Raw genomic sequence first — 21,012 nt, forward strand, 5'->3', positions numbered from 1 at the left:
ATGTTATTCATGATGGAGCTAGCATAAGCGAGAGAAACTGAACTTGATAAGTTTTTGCCTTCAGTGACTTTTATATGTGTGACTTTGTAGCAGAAAATGGCACATAATGAGGCAGATTTAGTTTGTGAAACACTTTATTTTTATGAGGGTTTTTTATTTTTTTAAAACAAACATTGTTTCTTAATGTTGGGGGGAAAAAGGACATGTGTTAGAATTATAGTTTACTACTTTTTCTCCTTACAGATTAGCAGTACTTCTGAAAAGAGAAAAAGAAAAGTTACTTGAATGGTTTCCTTTAGTAGTGTTTTTTGGCAATCCCAGAGCTCAAGGAAAGCTGCTTGATGACTTCCCAGGTGGTGATTCTTCCTGGGCTCCAAACAAGTAACTGGTGCTTCATATACTAACATATAGAATGAACTTTGTTTGCATTTAGGTCTCAAAACCTGTTGAGGCAAAAGAATAAAAGGCAGGGTGTGTCTTTTTCTGCCTACCTTTGCGAAGGTGATGGGTATGAAGCACTTGGTAATTCAGTTGTAAATTCTGATAATACACACAAAGGGTCTTCCTTGATAAGCCTGGTGGTTCTATTATTTGGGGGACTTCAGTTAAACCTTTTCTTTCTTTTTTGTTTCCTGTCCTGGGGTACGTAGGGTAACTCCAAAGCCAATAAACATTTTCTTTTTACCCTTTGACCCCCTTTAAAATTAAAAATTAAAAATTGACCCCCTTTAATTTAAATAAAATCTTAATGTCATTGTATGTGAGTGGTACACATTCCATTTGTTTGTTTCCACTGAATAAGGGTACTGTATGTAGAAACACAGGATACTTGCCTAAAATGTCTCTTATTGAAAAAAGCTGACAAAAATCTTGACACTCTTGGCTCTTTATAAAAAATACTTAATAGTATTCCTTTTCTATAGATAGATTCTTGGGCATTTACCACTCTTAGTCCTCCACAGTTTTTGTTTATATAGAGAGCGTTTTCTTTTTAAAGAAAATGATTTTCCTTCTATTACTTTTTGCCTTTTAGGCGCAGCAGCTAATAGGGAGCCCTATTCTCTCTCCCTAAAGCAAGCAGTTCTCTCTCTCTTTTTTTTTTTTTTTTTTTTTTTTTACTTTTTCAGTATAAAAGAGAAATGTTGGCCCTATTAGACTGATTCATTGTATTTCCTATATTTAGATTTTTAGTGTTTTGAAAGTTTGCTAATAGTCCTGGTCTCTCCAGTTTCCAGATGAATTTGTTAAATAACACTGAATTTTCAAAAACTTACAAGTACCACAGGCACCCGGGTGGCTCAGTCATTTGGACATCTGACTTCATCTCAGGTCATGATCTCATGGTTCTTGAGTTTGAGCTCCACGTTGGGTGTCAGCACAGAGTCCGCTTTGGATCCTCTGTCTGTCTCTGCTTCTGCCCTGCTTGTGTGCACACACCCTTTCTCAAAATTAAACAAAAAACTTAGAGGAACCAGCTTTTTTTTTTTTAATATGAAATTTATTGTCAAATTGGTTTCCGTACAACACCCAGTGCTCATCCCAAAATAAGCACCAGCTTCTAATTGGAATTACTTTGATTTTGTATGATTCATCATTAGGAAAACGGATACCACCCTAAATTCAAGAAAATGAGTGGGAGTCTCATTTACAAGTTCTTAAATGTAGTTCTTAAATACACACGGTATCACGCTCTGTGGCATATTTAAAATAATAGCTTTCAAACAAAAATTTGAAAGAGGTTTCTCTATAACTCACTGCCTTCATAAATTTGGTGCCCTCAAATTTATATAATCTACATTTCTAGATTCTGGGTCACAGTTACCATTACTTTTATTTGAAACCTTCTTCCTTAGAAAATTTTAGAGCCACTATTCTTAGCATGTGAAACTTTTTCATCCCTTTGCTCATTACTTTTTTTTTTTTTCCTTGACAGTGAGAGAGAGGAGCCTATTCTTTCAAATGTGATTAAAAACAAAACAAAACTCTCAAGGTTCATGAGCAATCAGGCCTATTGAAAAAGACCTGATGTGAGATGGTGGTTATCTTTGTGCCTGGCCTAAGACTCCTTTTGGCAGTTGACTTGGACAGATACAAATAAGACATGTTTTTGCAATTTCTCCTTTTTAAATTCCCGTGCAGTAGTTCAATTTGTTTTGCTCCTTTGCAGGGAATTACAAGCTTCTAAGTCCTAGAGAAGATCTCACATGTCCACAGATGTAGCAACAATATATTTCCCAAAGGATTAATTTTAGTCAAATATGGCAGAATTACTAACAAAATATATCTAATTCCATTCAGTAGAACTTATTTCAAACATTAGTTTTTCACTGCAGCCAAATATTTTGTCCAGCGTTCAGGATTTGTTTTAAAGGTTATATTTCTTAAAGGGGTTTGTTCCATTGAGTGCCAGACATCAGGTGGGGAAAGGAGAATGAATGAAAGGAAAGCAAAGGAGGAATGTTCTGTAGTAAAATTAAGTAGCAAAAGCTGTGTATGTAGCCTTTTCTTAGCCTGGTGTACTTTATTAGTCTCTGAGAAGTCAGAAAGAGGCAGGATAATTTTATTAACCCAGTGATATTTGTTAACTTTTAAATAAGATCCATGACTACCAGAAAACAAGTTTAAGGTAGTTGAACGTATTTAGACCACCTAGTTAAGGTTTAATTCTGTGATTGCTCTTATGTGTGAGGGATCTTTGATCGGGTTCATTTTAAAACAGTGGTTCTCAGTCTGGGCTGCAGATTGGAACCACCTGGGAGCTATAAAATTTACTCACTACTAGGAAGGGGGGTTGGGGAATGGAAGGAATATTGGGATATCTGTGGATATTGCCTGGAGAATCACAGTTTTTGAAATCTGTGGCTTTAAACTCTAAGCCCCAGGCTATTGTTTTCCCCCCACTCCTTCCTCCCACTACCACCAGTCCTGTTGTAAAAGGAGGATATTTGACAGTCCCCACTGGGCTCAGCTTTGGAGCTTCATGAGTAAGGCTCCAAGTTTCATTAGTGGGATCCTGGCTTTTGAAACCTCAAATCTCAAGAAAAAAATCTAATAATTTTATTTACCAGATGCCATGTGTTTTAGGCAAAGGTTCTTATTTTTCTGTAACACAGCTTTGGGTGATAAAGCCTGGATTCAGTATGACAGTTCCGTGACTTTCAGTGAAAATATGTTAAAATATGTAAGAAAATTTCTAGCTATAGTTGTCTGAACATGAGGCATTCATAATGTTCCAGAATACAGTTCTTAAATCTGAAAGTGAGCCAAAAAAGGTCTGCACTCCAGAAATAGCTGACCCAGAAGAACTTTGAAATTCAGTTCTTGGGCTCTTATATAGTTATTAACATACACATTTTGACAGTTTCTGCTTTCTCTGGCTCACAGAAAAATTAGAAGGGAAATGGGCTAGGGAAAATGTAGGCAAAGTGATACCAATGAATAAGGCTGTAGATGTCAAAAAAAGGTCAAATAATTTTGAGTTTAAAAATGACAGCATGCACATTCGTGACAAATTTCCATTAATAATGGTTACTCTGTAGGTGGTTTTACTGTATGGCACAGCAGATAAATTCTGGAGTCAGATAAACTTTAGATCACTGTGACCTCTGGTCTGGCAACTTGCTTAATTGTTCTTTGTCTCGGTTTGCTCTTTGGGGATAATAATAGCACTTAACTTTTGGCATTGTGATGAGATTAACTGACCTAATATATTTGCCAAAGGAAAAAAAAAGTTAGTTGCTTTCATTATGTAACAGTTCCAGTAATTGTGCAATTGCTAGATGCATGTCCTTAACTACCATTCCTTTCTCTTCTGATGGTGTATTCTCTGGAAAACCTTACTTAACATTTTTGTTTGGAGCCCCTGAAATGTAAAATTTTTTGCAATATTTAAAAATTCTGTGATACATAAAAATGTGAATTTCTGGTTTCTCTCTCAAAATGGGAAATTTCGGCAACATTGGCCTGACATACTTGCACGGCAATATTCTGTGGAGCCGGGGTGTACATGCCTCCCCTAGAGGGAGAATGTGTATGTCTATCTGTCTGCCTCCGTCCTTAGTCATGCTTCTTCGTGCCTGTCGGTCACTTGTTCCACATTTAGTCCTCCCTCTGTTCTTTTCTTTACCTTTGTGTAACCTGGCTTTTAGGAAGAGTGTCCTGCAAGAAGCAAGTCCAGTGACATTTGAGTCCCTTAGATAGCCTAGGTGTGAAGTCTTGGGCTTCTCTCCTTGCTGACCTGGGAGTGGAGCCTTGTGGGTGACTTAATGACCAAATTAGGACTTATTTTTAGCCTGTGTGTGTGTTAGTATCTGAATTCTGTCATGACAAAGGTGTCTTTACTGCTAAAGCAGTTTATTCTAAAATGTGGAAGGTTGATGCTTTTCCCTTTTAGACTTGTCGATAGTGATGGATGAAAACATGAAAATGTTCCTTAGCAATGGGGCGCCTGGGTGGCGCAGTCGGTTAAGCGTCCAACTTCAGCCAGGTCACGATCTCACGGTCCGTGAGTTCGAGCCCCGCGTCAGGCTCTGGGCTGATGGCTCAGAGCCTGGAGCCTGTTTCCGATTCTGTGTCTCCCTCTCTCTCTGTCCCTCCCCCGTTCATGCTCTGTCTCTCTCTGTCCCAAAAATAAATAAACGTTGAAAAAAAATTTATAAAAAAAAAAAAGAAAAAGAAAATGTTCCTTAGCAAACTTGCTTAAATGCAGAAGTTAAAATTAGCTTCTGCAACAGGAGTCTGTAAAACTCCGAGACGGAAAAGCCTTGCTAACTGGAGTCATGCTGCAGACCTTTCTTACCTTGGCACTTGCTAAGACTGAGGCGGGGTGGGGAGGGGGGGGGGGGGAGGTAGCATTTAATTTTTGATTTTCAGTTGGCAGGTATTAAGAATGCTTGGCATTTGGTCACTTGAACATTAAATTCAGTTGTAGAGGTAACCAGAGTGTTGCTATTTGTAGAACTGAAGTTGGTGGAGGAATCCAGATTGTATTCCTAACCTGTAGTAAATGTGAGCTTCAACACCTTAATTACTGCGTGGTACTCAGCTCTTAGTAGGTGATCAAATTTTGTTGAATGAATGAGTATCTGGAGGAAGACAGTTCAAGGGTCTGCAAACTACTGTCTGACCCATGGCGGGTTTTGATACAGCCTGAGAGCGAAGAATGGTTTTTATGTTTTTTAAAGGATAATATTCAAAAACTATTCAGAGACAACATTCCAAGAATATATGGGCCCCCCACCAAGGCCCGTAAAAGCAAACATGGTTATTATCTTATTATCTTACTTGAAAGGAAAGGTGTGCTGATCCCTCCTCTAGGAGATGGAGGGCTGTTGTCTGTCCCTGACTAATCACTGTAGACGGTGGCATATTGTGTTACCTGCTGACTAGGGCAGAGCTAATGCCAGACACATGAAGGCTTTTAATAGAAAGCAAAGGTATTACTGATTAAGAATAATAAAATCCAGACAGACTTTGTGTTTTAAGTCTTCCAAGAACTGTTTCTATCATGTCATTGAGTCTGTACTATATGATGTCACCAAATTTTAGAATGGAAAGAAAACTCTGCAATCCTCTTGTCCAGCCTTTCATGAATAAAGTATGAAGAGGAAGCAAAGGACTTCTCAAAATGAAATCTCTTTTTAGAAGAGCATTTCCCAAACTGCTTTATTTGATGATTTAAAAACACACACACACACACCTAGATTTTAAGACCATGATTACTGAAGTAGGAGAGTTTAGTTAATTCACTGCAGTCCCCTACCCGTAAAGAGGACAGTGAAATCTGACTGCTAGCAAGGTATTAAAACTCTTTATTCTTTAGTTGTCTGTATCTGCTGTGGTAATAATAGCACCCACCTCATCAAGTTAAGAGGAATAATTGAGTTAATATTTGTAAAGCATTTAAAACTGTGCCTGGCACTAATATAGTAAGAACTATATTGGTGTTTGTTAAATAAAGAAAGCAGTGACCAAAAGAATAATAATGGTTTTATTAACACATATACAAGTTTGAGACATCCTCATTCCCAGGGTTAACTGTGGCTATTAAAACATGTATCACTCGGCAGCCAGTGCTTCTGTTCCTTTATAAAATGCCGGAGCTGGTAATTTTGGTACCTGAAACCCATTCTCGCTGATCATAAGTACTCCTGCCTGTTACTTATTCAGATGTCTGAGATTTTAATGTCTGAATTATTCAGCTCATGTGGATCTGAAGTACTTGTTAGTGCTTTAAAATCAGGTTTAATAGCAAATTCTCATCCCTTTTCAGTCTTCCCATGTAAAAGCTAAATGCTGTATTAAAGTTGAAGGAGGAAGGTATACCTTTGGCATGTTTTCTGATCTCAGAGAAAATTGAATCAACTACTTGGTAGTGTAGTCCAGACAAAATGAATCAGATCTATTTTAATTAGGATTCTGAAATTTTGAATTGAGACTGGTGACTTCAAGATGAAATATCCATATGTACCAAATCTCCAACGATTAGGCCTCTAGTAGGTTGGCCGTTAGATGGGATGCTTTTATTTGAAAGCTTCAACTTCATGTGAATTGTGGTTTTAATAGGCTAATGTTATTTTCTTACAGTTTGCAGTGTTGATGTGGGTATTTACCTATGTTGGTGCCTTGTTCAATGGTCTGACACTACTGATTTTGGGTAAGTCTATAAAACTATTTGAATGAAAAACTACAATAAAAGATGATTGTGTGTAGGAGCTTAAAAACATTTTAAAGGATTTTTTTGTAATGTTTGTTTATTTTGGGGAGAGAGAGAGTGAGAGTGGGGGAGGAGCAGAGAAAGGAAAACAGAATCTGAAGCAGGCTCCAGGCTCTGAGCTATCAGCACAGAACTTAATGAGGGGCTCAAACTCAACAAGCTGTGAGATCATGACCTGAGCCAAAGTCGGACACTCAACGGACTGAGCCATCCCGGCACCCTAAGAGACATTGTAGTGGAGAGAATTCTTATGTTGTGGGGAAGACAGGACGTATATTTGAGGTTGTGATCTCTTCAGCTAAATTGCTGATACTGATACTGTGTATTGAATTGCTACTTTAGTTCCTGAAGAATGCTCCAGTTAATAGTGATAAACCAGATGGGGGCTGGCCTCATCTGATGGTGCAGGCATAAATCACACTAACCTGGGATGCCTGTATTTTATACGGTCTGTGTGACGTGATTTTAAGCTAGGAATGGTTCCTGCAGCATCCGTTGGTTAATTCACTCACTGCTCTGCAGTGGTTCCCCACCAGCAGGTGCCTCCAGGAGATCCTTGTGTATTTATTCATTCGTTAGGAACACTGCCTAGCTATCTTAAGAGTTTACCATTGTCCGTGTTTGTTCCCTAAACCCTCCCAGTCGATTTTAAAGGCTGTGTATTTCCTTTTTCAGCTCTGATTTCACTCTTCAGCGTTCCTGTTATTTATGAACGGCATCAGGTAATTTCTTAAGTATAGATTTCAGGATACAAGTCTCACTTTATTACTTCAAACAGATGTATTATTGCCAGTTTCCATAGCCTTATAAATATGAAAAATGTGGTTTCTTAAGCCTTTATTAAGCCCTTAATTTGCCGGAACAGAGTAACGGTTAATAAGACTCTACCAATGTTAATTTTCTAGTAACTCCTTTATACCTCTCTTTCAGGCGCAGATAGATCATTATCTAGGACTTGCAAACAAGAATGTTAAAGATGCTATGGCTAAGTAAGTACTTAAAATCTGCAACTCTTGTTTTTTTTACTAAGGACAAGGTGTACTGGACTTTGAGAACAAAATGTAGTATTTTCATCTTCTAGGCATAATGGGTAGCAAATCTTAATCACACTTAAAAAGTGTGACAGTATTGCCACACGATTTTTCTCTACATTTGGAATCGTTGATTTCTGTTTGCTTTTTGTTGTATTTAAGGCTTTGTTTAAATCCAATTCATCAGGCAAGGTGGCATAATTACAGCTTGTAGTTTGACAGCCTTAAGATTTCATTTCTTGTACAAGCTGAGCAATATACAAGTAGTTCTTGAAGGATAGCGTTTTAAAATACTTAAAATTTAAAAATATTTATATTGACCTTTTGTCCCAACCTTTCCATTTGTAGAATCCAAGCGAAAATCCCTGGATTGAAGCGCAAAGCTGAATGAAAAAGCCAGGAATCATTAACAATAGTTTATCTTTAAAAGGGGATATTCATTTGATTACATGGGGGAGGGTCAGGGAAGAAGGAAACCTTGACATTGCAGTTTCACAGATCTTTATTTTTAGCAATGCGGTGTCTGAGGAAAATTACCTGTCTTGACTGCCATGTGTTCATCATCTTAAGTATTGTAAGCTGCTATGTATGGATTTAAACCGTAATCATACTTGTTTTTCCGATATGAGGCACTGGTGAATAGAAAAAGATCTGAGAAAGCTGTATATTACACTTTGTTGCAGGTAGTCTTGCTGTTTTTTGGGAATTGCAGAGAAAGTGAAGCTGAAAAAAATAATCCTTTTCACAGTTTGTGCACTGTGTATGGTCTGTGTAGATTGATGCAGATTTTCTGAAATGAAATGTTTAGACGAGATCATACCACTAAAGCAAGAGTGAAAAAGCTTGCCTTTCTGGTATGTTCTAGGTGTATTGTGAATCTTACTGTTATATTAATTGCCAATATAAGTAAATATAGATTATATATATATATCTATATATAGTGTTTCACAAAGCTTAGACCTTTACCTTCCGGCTACCCCACCACAGTGCTTGATAGTTCAGAGAGTCATTGGTTATACGTGTGTAGTTCCAAAGCACATAAGCTAGAAAAAGAAAATCTATTTCTAGGAGCACTACCATCTGTTTTGAACATGAAACGATGCCATGCACATAGAACTCCTCAGCATAAACTTCATTGCACAGACTTACTGTAGTTCATTTTGTCACAGACTCTGAATCTATGGACTGAATCTAATGCTTCCAAAAACGTTGTTTGCAAATATCAAACCTTGTTATGCAAAAAATTATAAAATGAAGATTTATACATTTGTGGTTTAAGCTGTACTGAATCTGTGGAATGCATTGTGAACTGTAAAAGCAAAGTATCAATAAAGCTTATAGACAAAATATGTTTGGTATTTTGGCTCCATGAAACTGCACCAGATTAAAAGTATACACACAGTAGACTTTGCTTCAACTAGTGAGCCGTGGCTTGTACTCTTAGAAAGCTTTCCAGTGCGTAGTGCAGCTGTGTTTACATAATCAAATTTATTTGACACATACAAAAATGTTTTCAAATTATGTATTTTTTATACTTTGTTAATTGAAAATAAATTCATGCACCAATATTTTAACATATAGAACACAGTGCAGGATAAACATACATAAAATCATACCATATAAATGTTTACAAATAAGATTTAAGAAGTTTTCTTGACACAGACACTATTGCTCTTTAAATATAGTTGTACATATCCTCATTGATCAATTTATTTCCACGTGGTTATTTCAATACAAGATCTGATTATTATGAAAGGTCGGTGGTACAGTATAGGCAGACATGGTCATCACTCAGCATCGCCAGTTACATGGTTACAGAAAACAGAATCAGGACTGCACAGGGACTCTTAACTGGGGACCCGACAGCCTATCAGGGGATTAATGTAAGGCATTCATAACTTGGCATATAAAAATAGCTTCATGGGTGATCTAATCCATTTAGAATGCTCAAGCACTTCTGGGGTAAATGTTAGTAATCTGTTTAATTGAAAATGCTTCATTTCACTGTCGCTAAACTGACAACTGCAAATAGCCAGAAACTCAAGACCCAGAATTTTGGTTCACTGATGGGAAGGACTGATGGGTGCACGTGTGCTCAGAGTCCCCAGGCCCTCACCAGCCTTCCTCGCGGTGTGTGCTGTCAGCCCCTCCTGGAGTCAGTGGTGAGCCAAGTGTGAAGTAGGAGTGAGGCAGGTCAGGGATGTCGTCTGGTTAATACTGTCCAGGTCACATTGTGTCATCTAGCCAGCTCTGACGAACGCCAAGCTAGCCTGTTTTTGTTGAATAATCTTTCAAATATTGCTTGGGCTTAGGAATTTGTTCTGCTGAGATTTTTTTCTTTTTATCTGGACTTGACCTAGATCAGTTCACCTGAACAAATCCGTGGTGTCAAGTCAGCCCCACTGGGTGGTAGACCCAGTGCAGCCTTGGGTCCCCACATTTATTATCTTAGGATTAAGAGTTCGTTAATCCTAGACCCACTTGAGCTTTTTTTTTCTTTTTTTCTTTTTTTTCCTACTATTTTGTAGTAGAGGTTAATTTTACTTCTATTTTGGATTTTGTAGGTTTGGCACTAAACAGTGAAAACCCATTTTTTACCCCCTCCCTCCTGAATTTAAGTTTCTTTGCTGCTCACCTGCCACTACTTCTCAAGCAGGTAACTGATGTCTTTCATTTAGGAAGCCTCGACATAAACACATGACATGGGTGACAGACCAGGAATCTGTTAAGGGTCCTGTAGCCCTCCTCAGTTTTGAAGTTTTAGCACCATATGTAGAAAGGAGATAATTTGTGGGAGGGGAGACAGCAGCCCACACAACTGGAAACTTTCAAAGGCACTTAATGGATATAAAACTCTGCAAATGAAACGTTAAAAAATTAAGTTTCTCAACTTGTTTGTACATGGCTCATTTGGTTTTGAAAGCTAAATGTGGAGAACTGAGGCTATCAATATTTCTAGTGCTTTAGGCGCATCTAAATTAAGCTGTCTTGTTCAACTCATTTGTAAAAATGAACATTTTTAAAGTATATAGAAACATAATAGCAAAACATCTTTTGTAAAAGTTTTGATGCAAATTAAAAGCTACATATTGGTCAGGGTAACTGAGGCTTTAAATTTCGTTGGTGGGCTACATTAGCAGGATTTTTTTGTCATTGTGGTCAGTATAGTCTCAGGAACAGAGGAAAGCACTCTTAACATTTTAGAACTGACCTTCTTGGCATCACAGTTTTGGAGATTCCAGAGTCTGGGAGCAGTCACCCCACTTCACTAGCACTTGGAACTTGTGCGGCCTGCAGCGTAGGCCTTTCCCAGCAGCTGGTGGCAACGAGGGGCCTCATCACTGCCCCTGCAGTTGCTGGGTGGTAGCAGCAGCAGCAGCAGCAATAAAGAGGGTTCCGGCATTTACAGACATCGCCACACAAACACACTGAAAAGGCAGATCAGACCGTCATCTTGCGTGGCTGGGCATCATAATTTTGTCAAGTGACAAAAAATCTTACCAAGTGCTCTCGAGTCCAGCTCAGCTGATATGTGTTGGACATTTCAACTTCTAAAGGCAAATCGGGGATCTTGTCACCGATTAAAGATTTATTGCTTGCTTTTTGGGGGCGCCTAGCTGGCTCAGTCGGTTAAACATCTGACTTCGGCTCAGGTCATGATCTCACGGTTCGTGGGTTTGAGCCCCACGTCAGGCGTGGAGCTATGTGCTGACAGCTCAGAGCCTGGAGCCTGCTTCAGATTGTGTATGTGCCTGTGTCTCCCTCTCTCCCTGTCCCTTCCCCACTCGTGTGCGCTCTCTCTTTCTCGCTCACAAATAAATAAACATTAAAAAAAATAATAAAGATCTATTGCTTTTTTAAAAAGGTCTTGTTTTCTGTTTTGTTTGGTTCTCAGCAGCCTGAATGTGCTGAATGTAAGGACTTTTGGCAATTTGACTTCACACTATCTCTCTTGTTACTATTGAAAAGGTTTTATCAACTCCACTTGAGTAGGAGAACCCTTTCTAGTGTTCAACATAGAGCCAGGGATCAGAATAGGCTCCCAGGACTACAAAGGCCTAGGGGTCCTGCATTTTAAAGGTTACTTCTAAGCCTTTCATCGTAATCAAAAGTCACCTCAGATCTCAATTCACTTATTGCTGGCTTCTTCAGTCTGGCGGGTGCTGCTTTCAAGAGGTGTTTCCACTCCACAGGGAGCTGCTGGCAGTATTATCTCAAGGGCTCTAAGCGCCAGCCGCTTTTGGCACAGCGGACTGGAGATGGTGCTCTCCCACGGGCTATCAGCGTCCTTGGGGGCCATTTTCTACACCATGCTTTTGGATAGGAAGTGGGTTGACATTCTCTACAGGTGCCTTTTCCACAACCTCTCTCAGACCACTAAAAATATCTGGGGGAACCTGGGCAGCTCAGTTAGTTAAGTGTCCGACTCTTGATTTTGGCTCAGGTCATGATCTTCCAACTCATGGGTTTGAGCTCCACCTCGGGCTCTGCTCTGTACTGACAGTGTGGACGGAGTCCACTTGGGATTCTCTTCTCTCTCTGCCCCTCCCAGGCTCTCTTTCTAAATAAATAAATAAACTCTAAAAATACATATATATCGGGATTACTACACTTCTTTATCCCCCCCAAGAGTTTTGCTTGGGCTGAATAGAAACCTATATTCATGTTGCAGTAAAGCCCTTCAACTACATTAGAGGTGGAGAATGAGAGATTCAGGAATGACTTTGTCCTGTTCCTCCACAATCCAAATAAGGAATGCACTTGGAGGGACAAGAGAAAGTGGCCTTCTTGGAAAGGCTGAAGAGGCTGATGTCATCTCTGGAGCAGGCTGGTAAGGGTCCTTCCAAATCACTGGAAGGCCAGTCACACCTCGCATGGAACATGTGCCTGTTTAACACTCAGCAGCAGTTAAGGTTAAAAGCAGCCCAGTCCAGATAGCTGGTTGAGGATCTCCTGCTACTAACTAGCACTGGGCCTAATGGCTTCACTTCTCACCAGATCTCATGTAAAACTGGGTGACACCCTTGTTTCTCAAGGTGACTGAGGCTTTTTTTTTTTTTTTTTTTTTTATAATTTTGAGAGCACCTGCGAGTGCTCCTGATCAGGGGCGGAATGGAGGGAGAATCTTAAGCAGGCCCCATGCTCAGCATGGAGCCCAACATGGGGCTTGATCTCACAACTTGTGAGATCATGACCTGAGGTAGAATCAGTAGTTGGACACGTAACCAATGTTTAACTGACTGAGTCACCCAGGCCCCCCTAATCACCCATTTTAAGAATCCTGGTGATCAGCTGGAAGTTACGAGTTATAAGACCTATGGATCAAGGCCATTTTAACCTGATTATATGCAATGATGCCTTGGGTTGTCCTACTGAAATCAGCCACCTGGAGTCCCTTACTCACCTGTCCCTCCACCCAGCAATGTTCAGAGGAGGAATCCTGTCCTCCCCTTCTCACCAATCCCAGGACAGCTCTAGTGGGGACACGGGCCCTTCAAGACCTGGGTTCGGAGTCACCAGACCATACGTGACAAGTCCTTGTCACTATGATGTCAGCCCCTCCCTGTGTCCCATGGGACACCTGATGTGGGGACCGGAAGAGGGAGTAACATCCAGGCCCGGGGAACCAGAGCAGGTGAGTCAGGTTCATACCTGCAGTCGTCTCCTCCAGTGCTGACCACATACTTGTCATCGTGAGAGAAACGGATGTTCGTCACGTGAGCTGAGTGGCCAAAGTAACGCTTATGTTTGGCCTGTGAGCAAAAGTGAATGGAGACCACTGAGACCCTGCTCCTCCTGGAAACCACAGACTACTTCCAGGACTCAAAATCTCCCCGTCCCAGAATCCTCCACTCCTGGGATTCCCATTTCGTCTTTTAGCCAGCCTTTCACTGATGGGTTTTCCTGTCCCATTCTTGCCTGGGATGGCCAATTTGTACCCCTCCCAACCTCCCTTCTCCCGGCTTCCAGAACTTCCCTTCCAAAGGGAGATGCAAAAGTTACGGGTCCCCAAATCTCCACAGGGACTGGAACAAGATTCCTCTTGCTCTAGATTCTCGATGGCCATCTAGATATGGCCACTGCCTCCTGCAGACTACAGGAAAGAGCCTGGAGACCGTGTAGGGAGTTCCTCTGAGGAAGACTCACAAATTTTTCTGTGCATGGAAAATCAAAGAGCTTCACCAGCCCAAAGTCATCTCCTGTGACAATGTTGAGGCCAGCATGGGTCACACACGCGCAGTTGACATCAGCCTTGTCCGCATTTCGTGGCCAGATGCCAATGACTTCATCCCCCAGAATGCTGTTTTGAGTAAGAAGAGGTGTCAGAAGGAGATGCATGAGAAGGCTTCCTGTAGTCAGGTGTCCCCTCCCAGGGATAAGAAGAAGAGAGGGCTATTTTGCATCATTGGCTATGATCATGTGTCTCTTCTGTCCCCTGCCCCCCTGTGCACTGACCTAGCTCTTACTGCTCTGCTCTGCCCCCCTCCTTTGCACCCCAAGAGAAAAGTTCCCTCCATTTTTGATTCACTCCCTCCACCCTCTAGTCCTTTTGGATGTGTATATGCTTGGGCACCTTCAAGCTCACAGCTTGGTGGTGTCCTTTCCCTTGAACTGGCAACGCATTGCTCCTTATCCTGCTAAGTGGCAGTGCCGGCCCTCCCACCCTCCCGTCCCTCCTGGCGACTGGAGGCCTCCACTGCAGTGCACCGGGGCTGAGCCAAAAGCTGGGAGGTAATTTCCCTTTGAACATGCTGGGTGAGTTTGCGGATGTAGGACCAAGGGATCACACAAAAGGGAGGGCTTTGCATTTCAAAAGCCCGGGTCCAAGAAGCCTCCTGCCCCCAGCCCCCAGTCCCCAAAGACCAGACAGCTCTATCTCTGAGCTTTTTTTTACATCTGGGCCACATACAAACTTGGAGGCTGAGTCTGGCGTAAGAAACTTCCTTGTGATCTTTTCCTTAAGAAGTGTCTTCCTCCAGGAGCACCTGGGTGGCTCCGTCGGTTAAGCATCCGACTTTGGTTCAGGTCATGATCTCACAGTTCGTGAGTTTAAACCCCGTGTGGGGCTCCTGTACTGACAGCTCAGAGCCTGGAACCTGCTTCGCATTCTGTGTCTGTCTCTCTGCCCTCCCCTACTCGTGCTCTCTGTCAAAAATAAATAAACATTACAAAAAAAAAGTGTTTTCCTCCAGTCACCTTGTCCAGGAGGCCCAGGTGATCTTCTCAATGGCCACAGCTTCAGTGACCCGCTTCCCCAGGGGTACCTCATGCACCTGGCGCTTGTAGGCTCCTGTTGACACCTGCAAGGAGAAAGAGGCAACCATGTCCATCAGCTTTCTCTCCAGGCCAAAGGGCCCCCCTTTGGGTGTACTATTTTCCCAGAACACTGGCCAAGCCTCTGGATCCCTAGGACTCTTCAACAAACCCAAGTTCAGCTTGAGGCTGCAAAACCTGTGGTCAGCCTATAGCGAAATTCACATGAGCAGGACGGTTTTCCATTCATTTTCTGGCTCTTTTCCAAAATCCTAAGGCAGCGGTTCCCCAAATGTGGTTCCTGACCAGCAGCTTCAGCATCGTCTGCAAAGTTGTTAGAAATGCATATTCCTGGGCCCCACCCCAGACCTACCAGATCAGACACTCTGAGGGTGGGACCCAGCAATCTGTGTTTTAACAAAGCCGCCGGGTGATCTGTGATCCTCACTTAAGTTTGGGAGTCCCTGTTCTTGGACAAACAGATCCTTTGGTTCAGATGTAGGTGAATTTTCTCACAGACGGCAACCGATGTACCTGAGTTTTGAACCATCTAGGACCTGACCTTTGCTTCTTTGGGAATGTTCCAGGGGGAGATAAGCATTTTCTAGAAAATCTCCAGCCCCATCTACTGTGGGTGTCTCTAGCCTGGCCACCCTAGGTTTTCCTGCTTTTCATGGAATGCGCTGAGATCTTTCCCACCTCAGGGCCTTCTTACAGATGGCCCGGAACAATGTTCCCGCCTCTCTTTGTTGGCTAACTCCTACACATCCCACCGGCCTCAACTTAAATATCACTTGTGTGGAGAGGAAGTGAATCTAAATTCAGTGACTGTTATATGCTCCCGCAGCACCCTGTACTTTTCCTTTGCAGCACATAATCACAATTTGTAATTATAGGTATATTTTGTGGTTATCTGTTCGATGCTTGTCTTCTCCCTTATAGGGAAGCTACAGGAGAGCAGTGACCAGGCCCATCCTGTCCATCCAAAAGCCTAGCACAGCAAGCACCTGGTTCAGTAAATAATCAATGAATGGGTCCCCTCTCATTTCACAATGGGTTATCCACTCCAGGCCAGCTCACTAATGCACAATATTTGTTCAGAGTGCTGGACAAGACATTGTTCTCTTTTCAGCTGTAAGTCCCAATGGTGGGACCCCTCTCTATCCCTTCCAATCTGTCAGTTGGGACCCAGTGAGGGACCCAGTGAGGAGCCCCCACTCCAGGCTTGGTGTCTGGCATCCAGACCCCAAGTGTGGACGGGCCACACCCGCCCCCTCCCCCCCAGACTTGCAAGTGAAATGACTAAATATGAGAAGCCACGTGGGCTTAGGTGTAGCCCTGGAGAACCAGAGGTTAGGAAGCTTTCAAAGGGAGGAAGTAAAAGGAGGGTTAAAGTTATTAGGGCTTGAGCTGCCTGCGTCTCTTACTGAAGGACAACTCTACTTTAAAAATTCTATTTCTTCAACATTTTTAAGTTCTCTAGGCCCCTGCTTCTTCATTTATAAGGTAGGGGAAAAGTTGCAATACTGAAAACATTCCTATAAAGAGGAGATGGGTGCACAGCCTGTCGCAAAGCAAGCCCTCAATTAATATAAGCCACCACTGTTGCTGTTACGATAATAGTGATGATTCTTGGTTGCCCCAGATATTAGCAAAACTGAGACATACCTGGATGTATCTGCCATCCGCAGAAAAATCCATCTGAATGACAAAGCTTGGAATATCTTTGCAGTAGCCAATGCGATTCAGGCTTGTGCCCTGAGTGAGGTCATAGAAGTCAACTGTGTGTTCAGAAGAACCAACGGCTAAGAATCTGCTGTCTGGGCTGATTCTAGAAAAAGCAATCCAAGAGCATGGTCTGTGAGAAGGGCTAGCCAGGTCTGCTCTGGAATGGGCCTCCCAAGCTCAAAGGCAATGAGATCTCACTTCATGACTCACACGTGGTTAGCATTCTAGGGAGTTCAGCAATTTCTCTGTATCCAATCCCATGGAAGTACGGGAGTGGATGCACGCAGCCTTATGCAGAATGGCGTCGTACACGCAGTTTTTACCACACTCTTTGTGGAACTTAGCAAAGACATGTCTGGGAATTAATGTGTGAGGGAGTCTCCTTCCACGGCTGGCTCGTTGAAAGGGACCCTCCCACAACTGAATTCTTCATTCCAGTCATGACCCTTCCAGAAAGGTAACCACAGAGAAGGAGAATGGGTGCCCTTCTTTTCCCTGCCCAGATGACCTGCTATGTACCTGATATCTTGGATAGCAGACTTCCGGTCTCGTTTCTTCCCCCAGACTTTCAGGCTGTTCACCAACAAGATGACAAACTCTCCATTCTTCATGCCAATGGCCACCATCTCCCCGTCAGGGCTGTAGGCTGCACATCTGGCCGCGTGGCCCAGGTTCACCTTGTTAAGCAGTTTCTACATAGATACAAAGTAGCATGACCTAAGCCCTAGGCCTTCTTGGCTGGTCTCCAAGGGAAATCCTGCACCCAGGCCAGAGCAGTCAGGCCGTCTCTGCTGCCACTTTGGGCCTCCAAACATCTTGCTTCTTAGAGTAACTGTCCCTGAGGAACCAAGACCGGCAGTATGTTTTCATCAGAACAGCTTGGGCAGAGGTTGGTCAACTTTTTCTGTAAATGGTTTGGTAGTAAACATTTAGGCTCTGTGGTCCATATGATCTCTCACAACCTAGACACTATGTAAACAATGAGCATGCTTTTACTTTGTAGAAACAGGCGGCAGGCCAGACTGGATCCTCCCAGTCTTAGACTGCTGACCTCTTACTCAGAGAAAAGAGTTTTAGCTTTGGCACCTCTTGGTTCAAATCCTGAATCTTGTCTGTCACTACTGGCTGGGTGTGTTTGTGTCAGTTACTTCCCCATTTTCCCATTTGAACTTTTTATTATTATTATTTATTTTTGAGAGCATGAAAGGGGGAGAGGGAGAGAGAGGGGGAGAGAGAGGGAATCCCAAGCAGGCTCCGCACCATCAGTGTGGAGCCCGGTATGCAGACTGAACCCACGAACCGTGAGATCGTGAGCTGAGCTGAAGTCAGACCCCAACCAGCTGAGCAACCCAGGCACCAGCACCCCCCCCCCATTTTCCCACTTGAAAAGAAGTGATATCAATACCAGTTTTGCAAGGTTATTGTAAGCATTGATGATCGTGTATATGAAGCATCTGGTGTGTAGCAGGTATTCAATAAATGATAGCCAGTATTCATAATACACAAACAATTTTGAAAAGTAACTTGAGTAAAACAAGTATACCGTGAGTCTGTTCTTTGATCCTCACACTAAAAATATGACTGAAATATTTACTGGCTATTTTGTAATGAACCCAACTATTTTAATGATTAGAACTTACTTTTTTTAAATATCAGATACGACATGGTAACAATAATTACCGCCCCGGCCCCAACCCCGACAATTTCCTGCTATTTTTTTTTATTCAAGATGAATTTTTTAAATTATTTTTTTCCAAACTCCAAGAGGAACTTTATTGGGGATTTATTTTTTTGCTTGTTTGTTTATGTTTATTTATATTTGAGAGAGTAGAGAGAAAGAGAGAGAGCGCACACGAGTGGGGCAGGGGGCAGACAGAAAGGGCCACACAGAATCCGAAGCAGGCTCCAGGCTCTGAGCTGTCAGCACAGCCCAATGCGGGGCTCGAATTCAGGAACTCTGAGATCATGACTTGAGCTGAAGTAGGATGCTCAACCGCCTGAGCCACCCGGGTGCCCCATGAACTTTGTTGGGGTTTTGACTGAAATGTCCTATTTGGGAACATTTGAAATTTTAAGTCATTTTTAGTCTTCCCATACAGGGAAGACATATCTCTTTATTTTTTAGGTTTTGTGGATTTTTTTTTTACAACAAAGAAACTTCATTTCCAGATTATTCCTGTCCTGTAGTTACATGTGGGTATATGCAGCTAACAGACAGACAGATTGGGCGTGTGTGAGTGGGACTTTCATCACCAGGGTTTCTAACTTAATTGCAGACCCACCGCATCCCCCAACTCTGGATCCAACCCTCCTCACTCTGGGCTCTGGCCAGGCCCCACCTGTGGGCATCAGAGCACAGCGGACCCCTCACCTTGTCGGCCAGGTCCCAGATGCGGGCTGTGCCATCGTTGCTGGCAGAGATGAAGATGTCCTTGGAGGGGTGTGTGGCCAGACCCCAGATCTCCCCTTCCATGTGCCCATCAATCAGGATGTTAGAAGCGGCATTTTTCTCACCAACTTCAATTATTTCTCCGTCTTTGGTTCCTACTAAAATTTTCCCCTGTTGTCATAAAAACATTATTAGGAAAAAGACAGACGCTGTATGATAGTACTCCAATGGTGTACCTGGTCCAACATGTAGAAGTCCAACGGTGGTTGCTGAGTGTTGGGGAGGGGGAGGGGCAAGGGGAGTGAGGACTTCATAGCTACAGAGTTTCAGTTCTACAAGACGCAAAATGTTCTGTGGGTGGATGGTGGCGATGCCTGCACGACGGTGGGAATGTACTTTATACCGCTAAACTGTACACCTAAAAATGGCTAAAATGGTAAATTTTATGTTACTTATATTTTGCTACAATTTAAAATGAAACATTTTTATGATCTATTAGGAATCTAGTAGGTGAGAGATTGGTAGGCAAATAGATGAAAATAGGTAAAAAATAAGATTTGTATTTTAAATAATAACTTAAAGGCAAACACTATTAGAGCAACGTGGGAAAGTGGCCCCTGCTGGCAATGGTATTAACGCCGGAAGAGCCGGAACAGGTTGTGTTGTTAACCACAAAATCGCCCGCCCTTCCGTGACCTCCTCACTTTTCCTTTTCTCCCTCAGCCATGGATGAGAGCGTCGGCACAGAGATTGCCATCATCTGGTCTCTGCCAGAACATTCCACTGACGGCAAGCTCATTACAGAGCGGGGTAGTCCGTTTCTGTTGTTGGACCGTTCAATGTCTTCCCAAATTCTTCCTCGCACTGAACAACAAGCCATCTCTCGAGGACTTCCACATTCCGGGCCTACCTCTGCCTTCATCTCCCAGATGTCTGCCTACCTACCAGATGACTGGTATTTATCTATCTAAAAACAAAGCTCTCGATTTCTAATTATGGAGACTCTAAGTCAGGTCTGCTTTTTTCAATGGGGAACATCCAGAAGGCACATTCTTAGACTGCTAACAATTCCAAAGTATAGACACAGGGTATGAACCAGAGGTTAAGATTTATTTTTTTAAGGACCTCAGAATTTCTTGGGGAATTAAAAAAAGAAAAGAAGAAAAGGAACACACAAGTCATGGCTAAGACTCTGATTTGGCAGCTCTGGGTAAGTACGTGGACAGCCATATATTAAAAACAACAACAACAAGAAACAACTCCACAGTTGTTTCTGATATTCAGCCCAGGTAGGACTTGACAACCTATGGCTTTGAGTCAGACAGTTTGATGGCCCTTTACTGTCCCCCCTTACGGACCATGTAACCGTGTGCATGGCAAATTATTTACTATCTCTGTGCCTACAGTAATAATCACATCTATAACAGTAGCAGCTGACATCCACAGAATGTGGCTCTGAGCCAGGCATGATGGAAGGCATTGCACATTATAACGCACGCGACCCTCACAACCACCCACCTGGACACAGAAAGGGTACGTAACACACCCAAGGTCATACAGCCAGTGCTAACTCGGAAGAGTCTGCGCCTGGGTCTGTGGGACCCTGCTAAGCCGACTCCCACCGCAGTGCAAGTAGCACCTTAGAAGCCTGTTTTAAGCATTTAGCACCCGGGCACAGGGAAAGAGTATGGCTGAACTCCCTCTCTCTCTTGGGCCCCTTCCGGGCCCAGCCCCCTAGGGACAGCTGGGGGAAGACCGGCCCACCCACTCACTTTGCCACGGCACACAGAGCGCACACACTCCACCGGCTGCCCCGTCTCCAGCTGGAAGGCCCGGCAGCGCTTCATCTCCTGGTCCCACAATTTCACAGCACCTCCTTCTTTGGTCCTAAAAAG

General features: G+C 42.7%; 2 protein-coding genes and 1 long non-coding RNA gene across 11 annotated transcripts in view; 2 read left to right on the plus strand and 1 right to left on the minus strand.

Annotated features, from left to right (window-relative positions):
• RTN4 (reticulon 4) overlaps positions 1-9,095 on the plus strand; it is a 72,533-nt gene extending 63,438 nt beyond the window's left edge. For all 4 annotated transcript variants that reach the window (XM_058684099.1, XM_058684101.1, XM_058684102.1 and 1 more), the window contains 4 exons: positions 6,586-6,655; positions 7,391-7,437; positions 7,646-7,704; positions 8,095-9,095. In XM_058684099.1, coding sequence (XP_058540082.1) covers positions 6,586-6,655; positions 7,391-7,437; positions 7,646-7,704; positions 8,095-8,137 — 219 coding nt within the window. In that variant the 3' untranslated portion in view covers positions 8,138-9,095. The remainder of the gene's footprint in view (positions 1-6,585; positions 6,656-7,390; positions 7,438-7,645; positions 7,705-8,094) is intronic.
• A 120-nt stretch (positions 9,096-9,215) lies between these two features.
• The window catches only part of EML6 (EMAP like 6), a 281,271-nt gene continuing 269,474 nt past the window's right edge, over positions 9,216-21,012 (minus strand). For 2 of the 6 annotated variants that reach the window (XM_058684095.1, XM_058684096.1), the window contains 8 exons: positions 20,890-21,004; positions 19,100-19,288; positions 17,248-17,420; positions 16,669-16,831; positions 14,944-15,047; positions 13,894-14,047; positions 13,399-13,499; positions 9,216-11,174 (listed from right to left, as the gene is read on the minus strand). In XM_058684095.1, the coding sequence (XP_058540078.1) occupies positions 11,150-11,174; positions 13,399-13,499; positions 13,894-14,047; positions 14,944-15,047; positions 16,669-16,831; positions 17,248-17,420; positions 19,100-19,288; positions 20,890-21,004 (1,024 nt within the window). In that variant the 3' untranslated portion in view covers positions 9,216-11,149. Of the gene's footprint in view, positions 11,175-13,398; positions 13,500-13,893; positions 14,048-14,943; positions 15,048-15,172; positions 15,325-16,668; positions 16,832-17,247; positions 17,421-19,099; positions 19,289-20,889; positions 21,005-21,012 lie in introns of those variants that run through there. The other 4 variants (XR_009248631.1, XM_058684097.1, XR_009248632.1 and 1 more) reach the window with 4 other exon arrangements.
• Positions 17,420-20,952, plus strand: LOC131485090 (uncharacterized). The gene is made up of 3 exons (XR_009248634.1): positions 17,420-17,617; positions 19,841-20,327; positions 20,848-20,952. It is a non-coding gene; the product is annotated as an uncharacterized LOC131485090 (long non-coding RNA).

This window comes from Neofelis nebulosa, chromosome 9 (genome assembly GCF_028018385.1).
Source record: "Neofelis nebulosa isolate mNeoNeb1 chromosome 9, mNeoNeb1.pri, whole genome shotgun sequence".
Taxonomy (NCBI): Eukaryota; Metazoa; Chordata; class Mammalia; order Carnivora; family Felidae; genus Neofelis; species Neofelis nebulosa.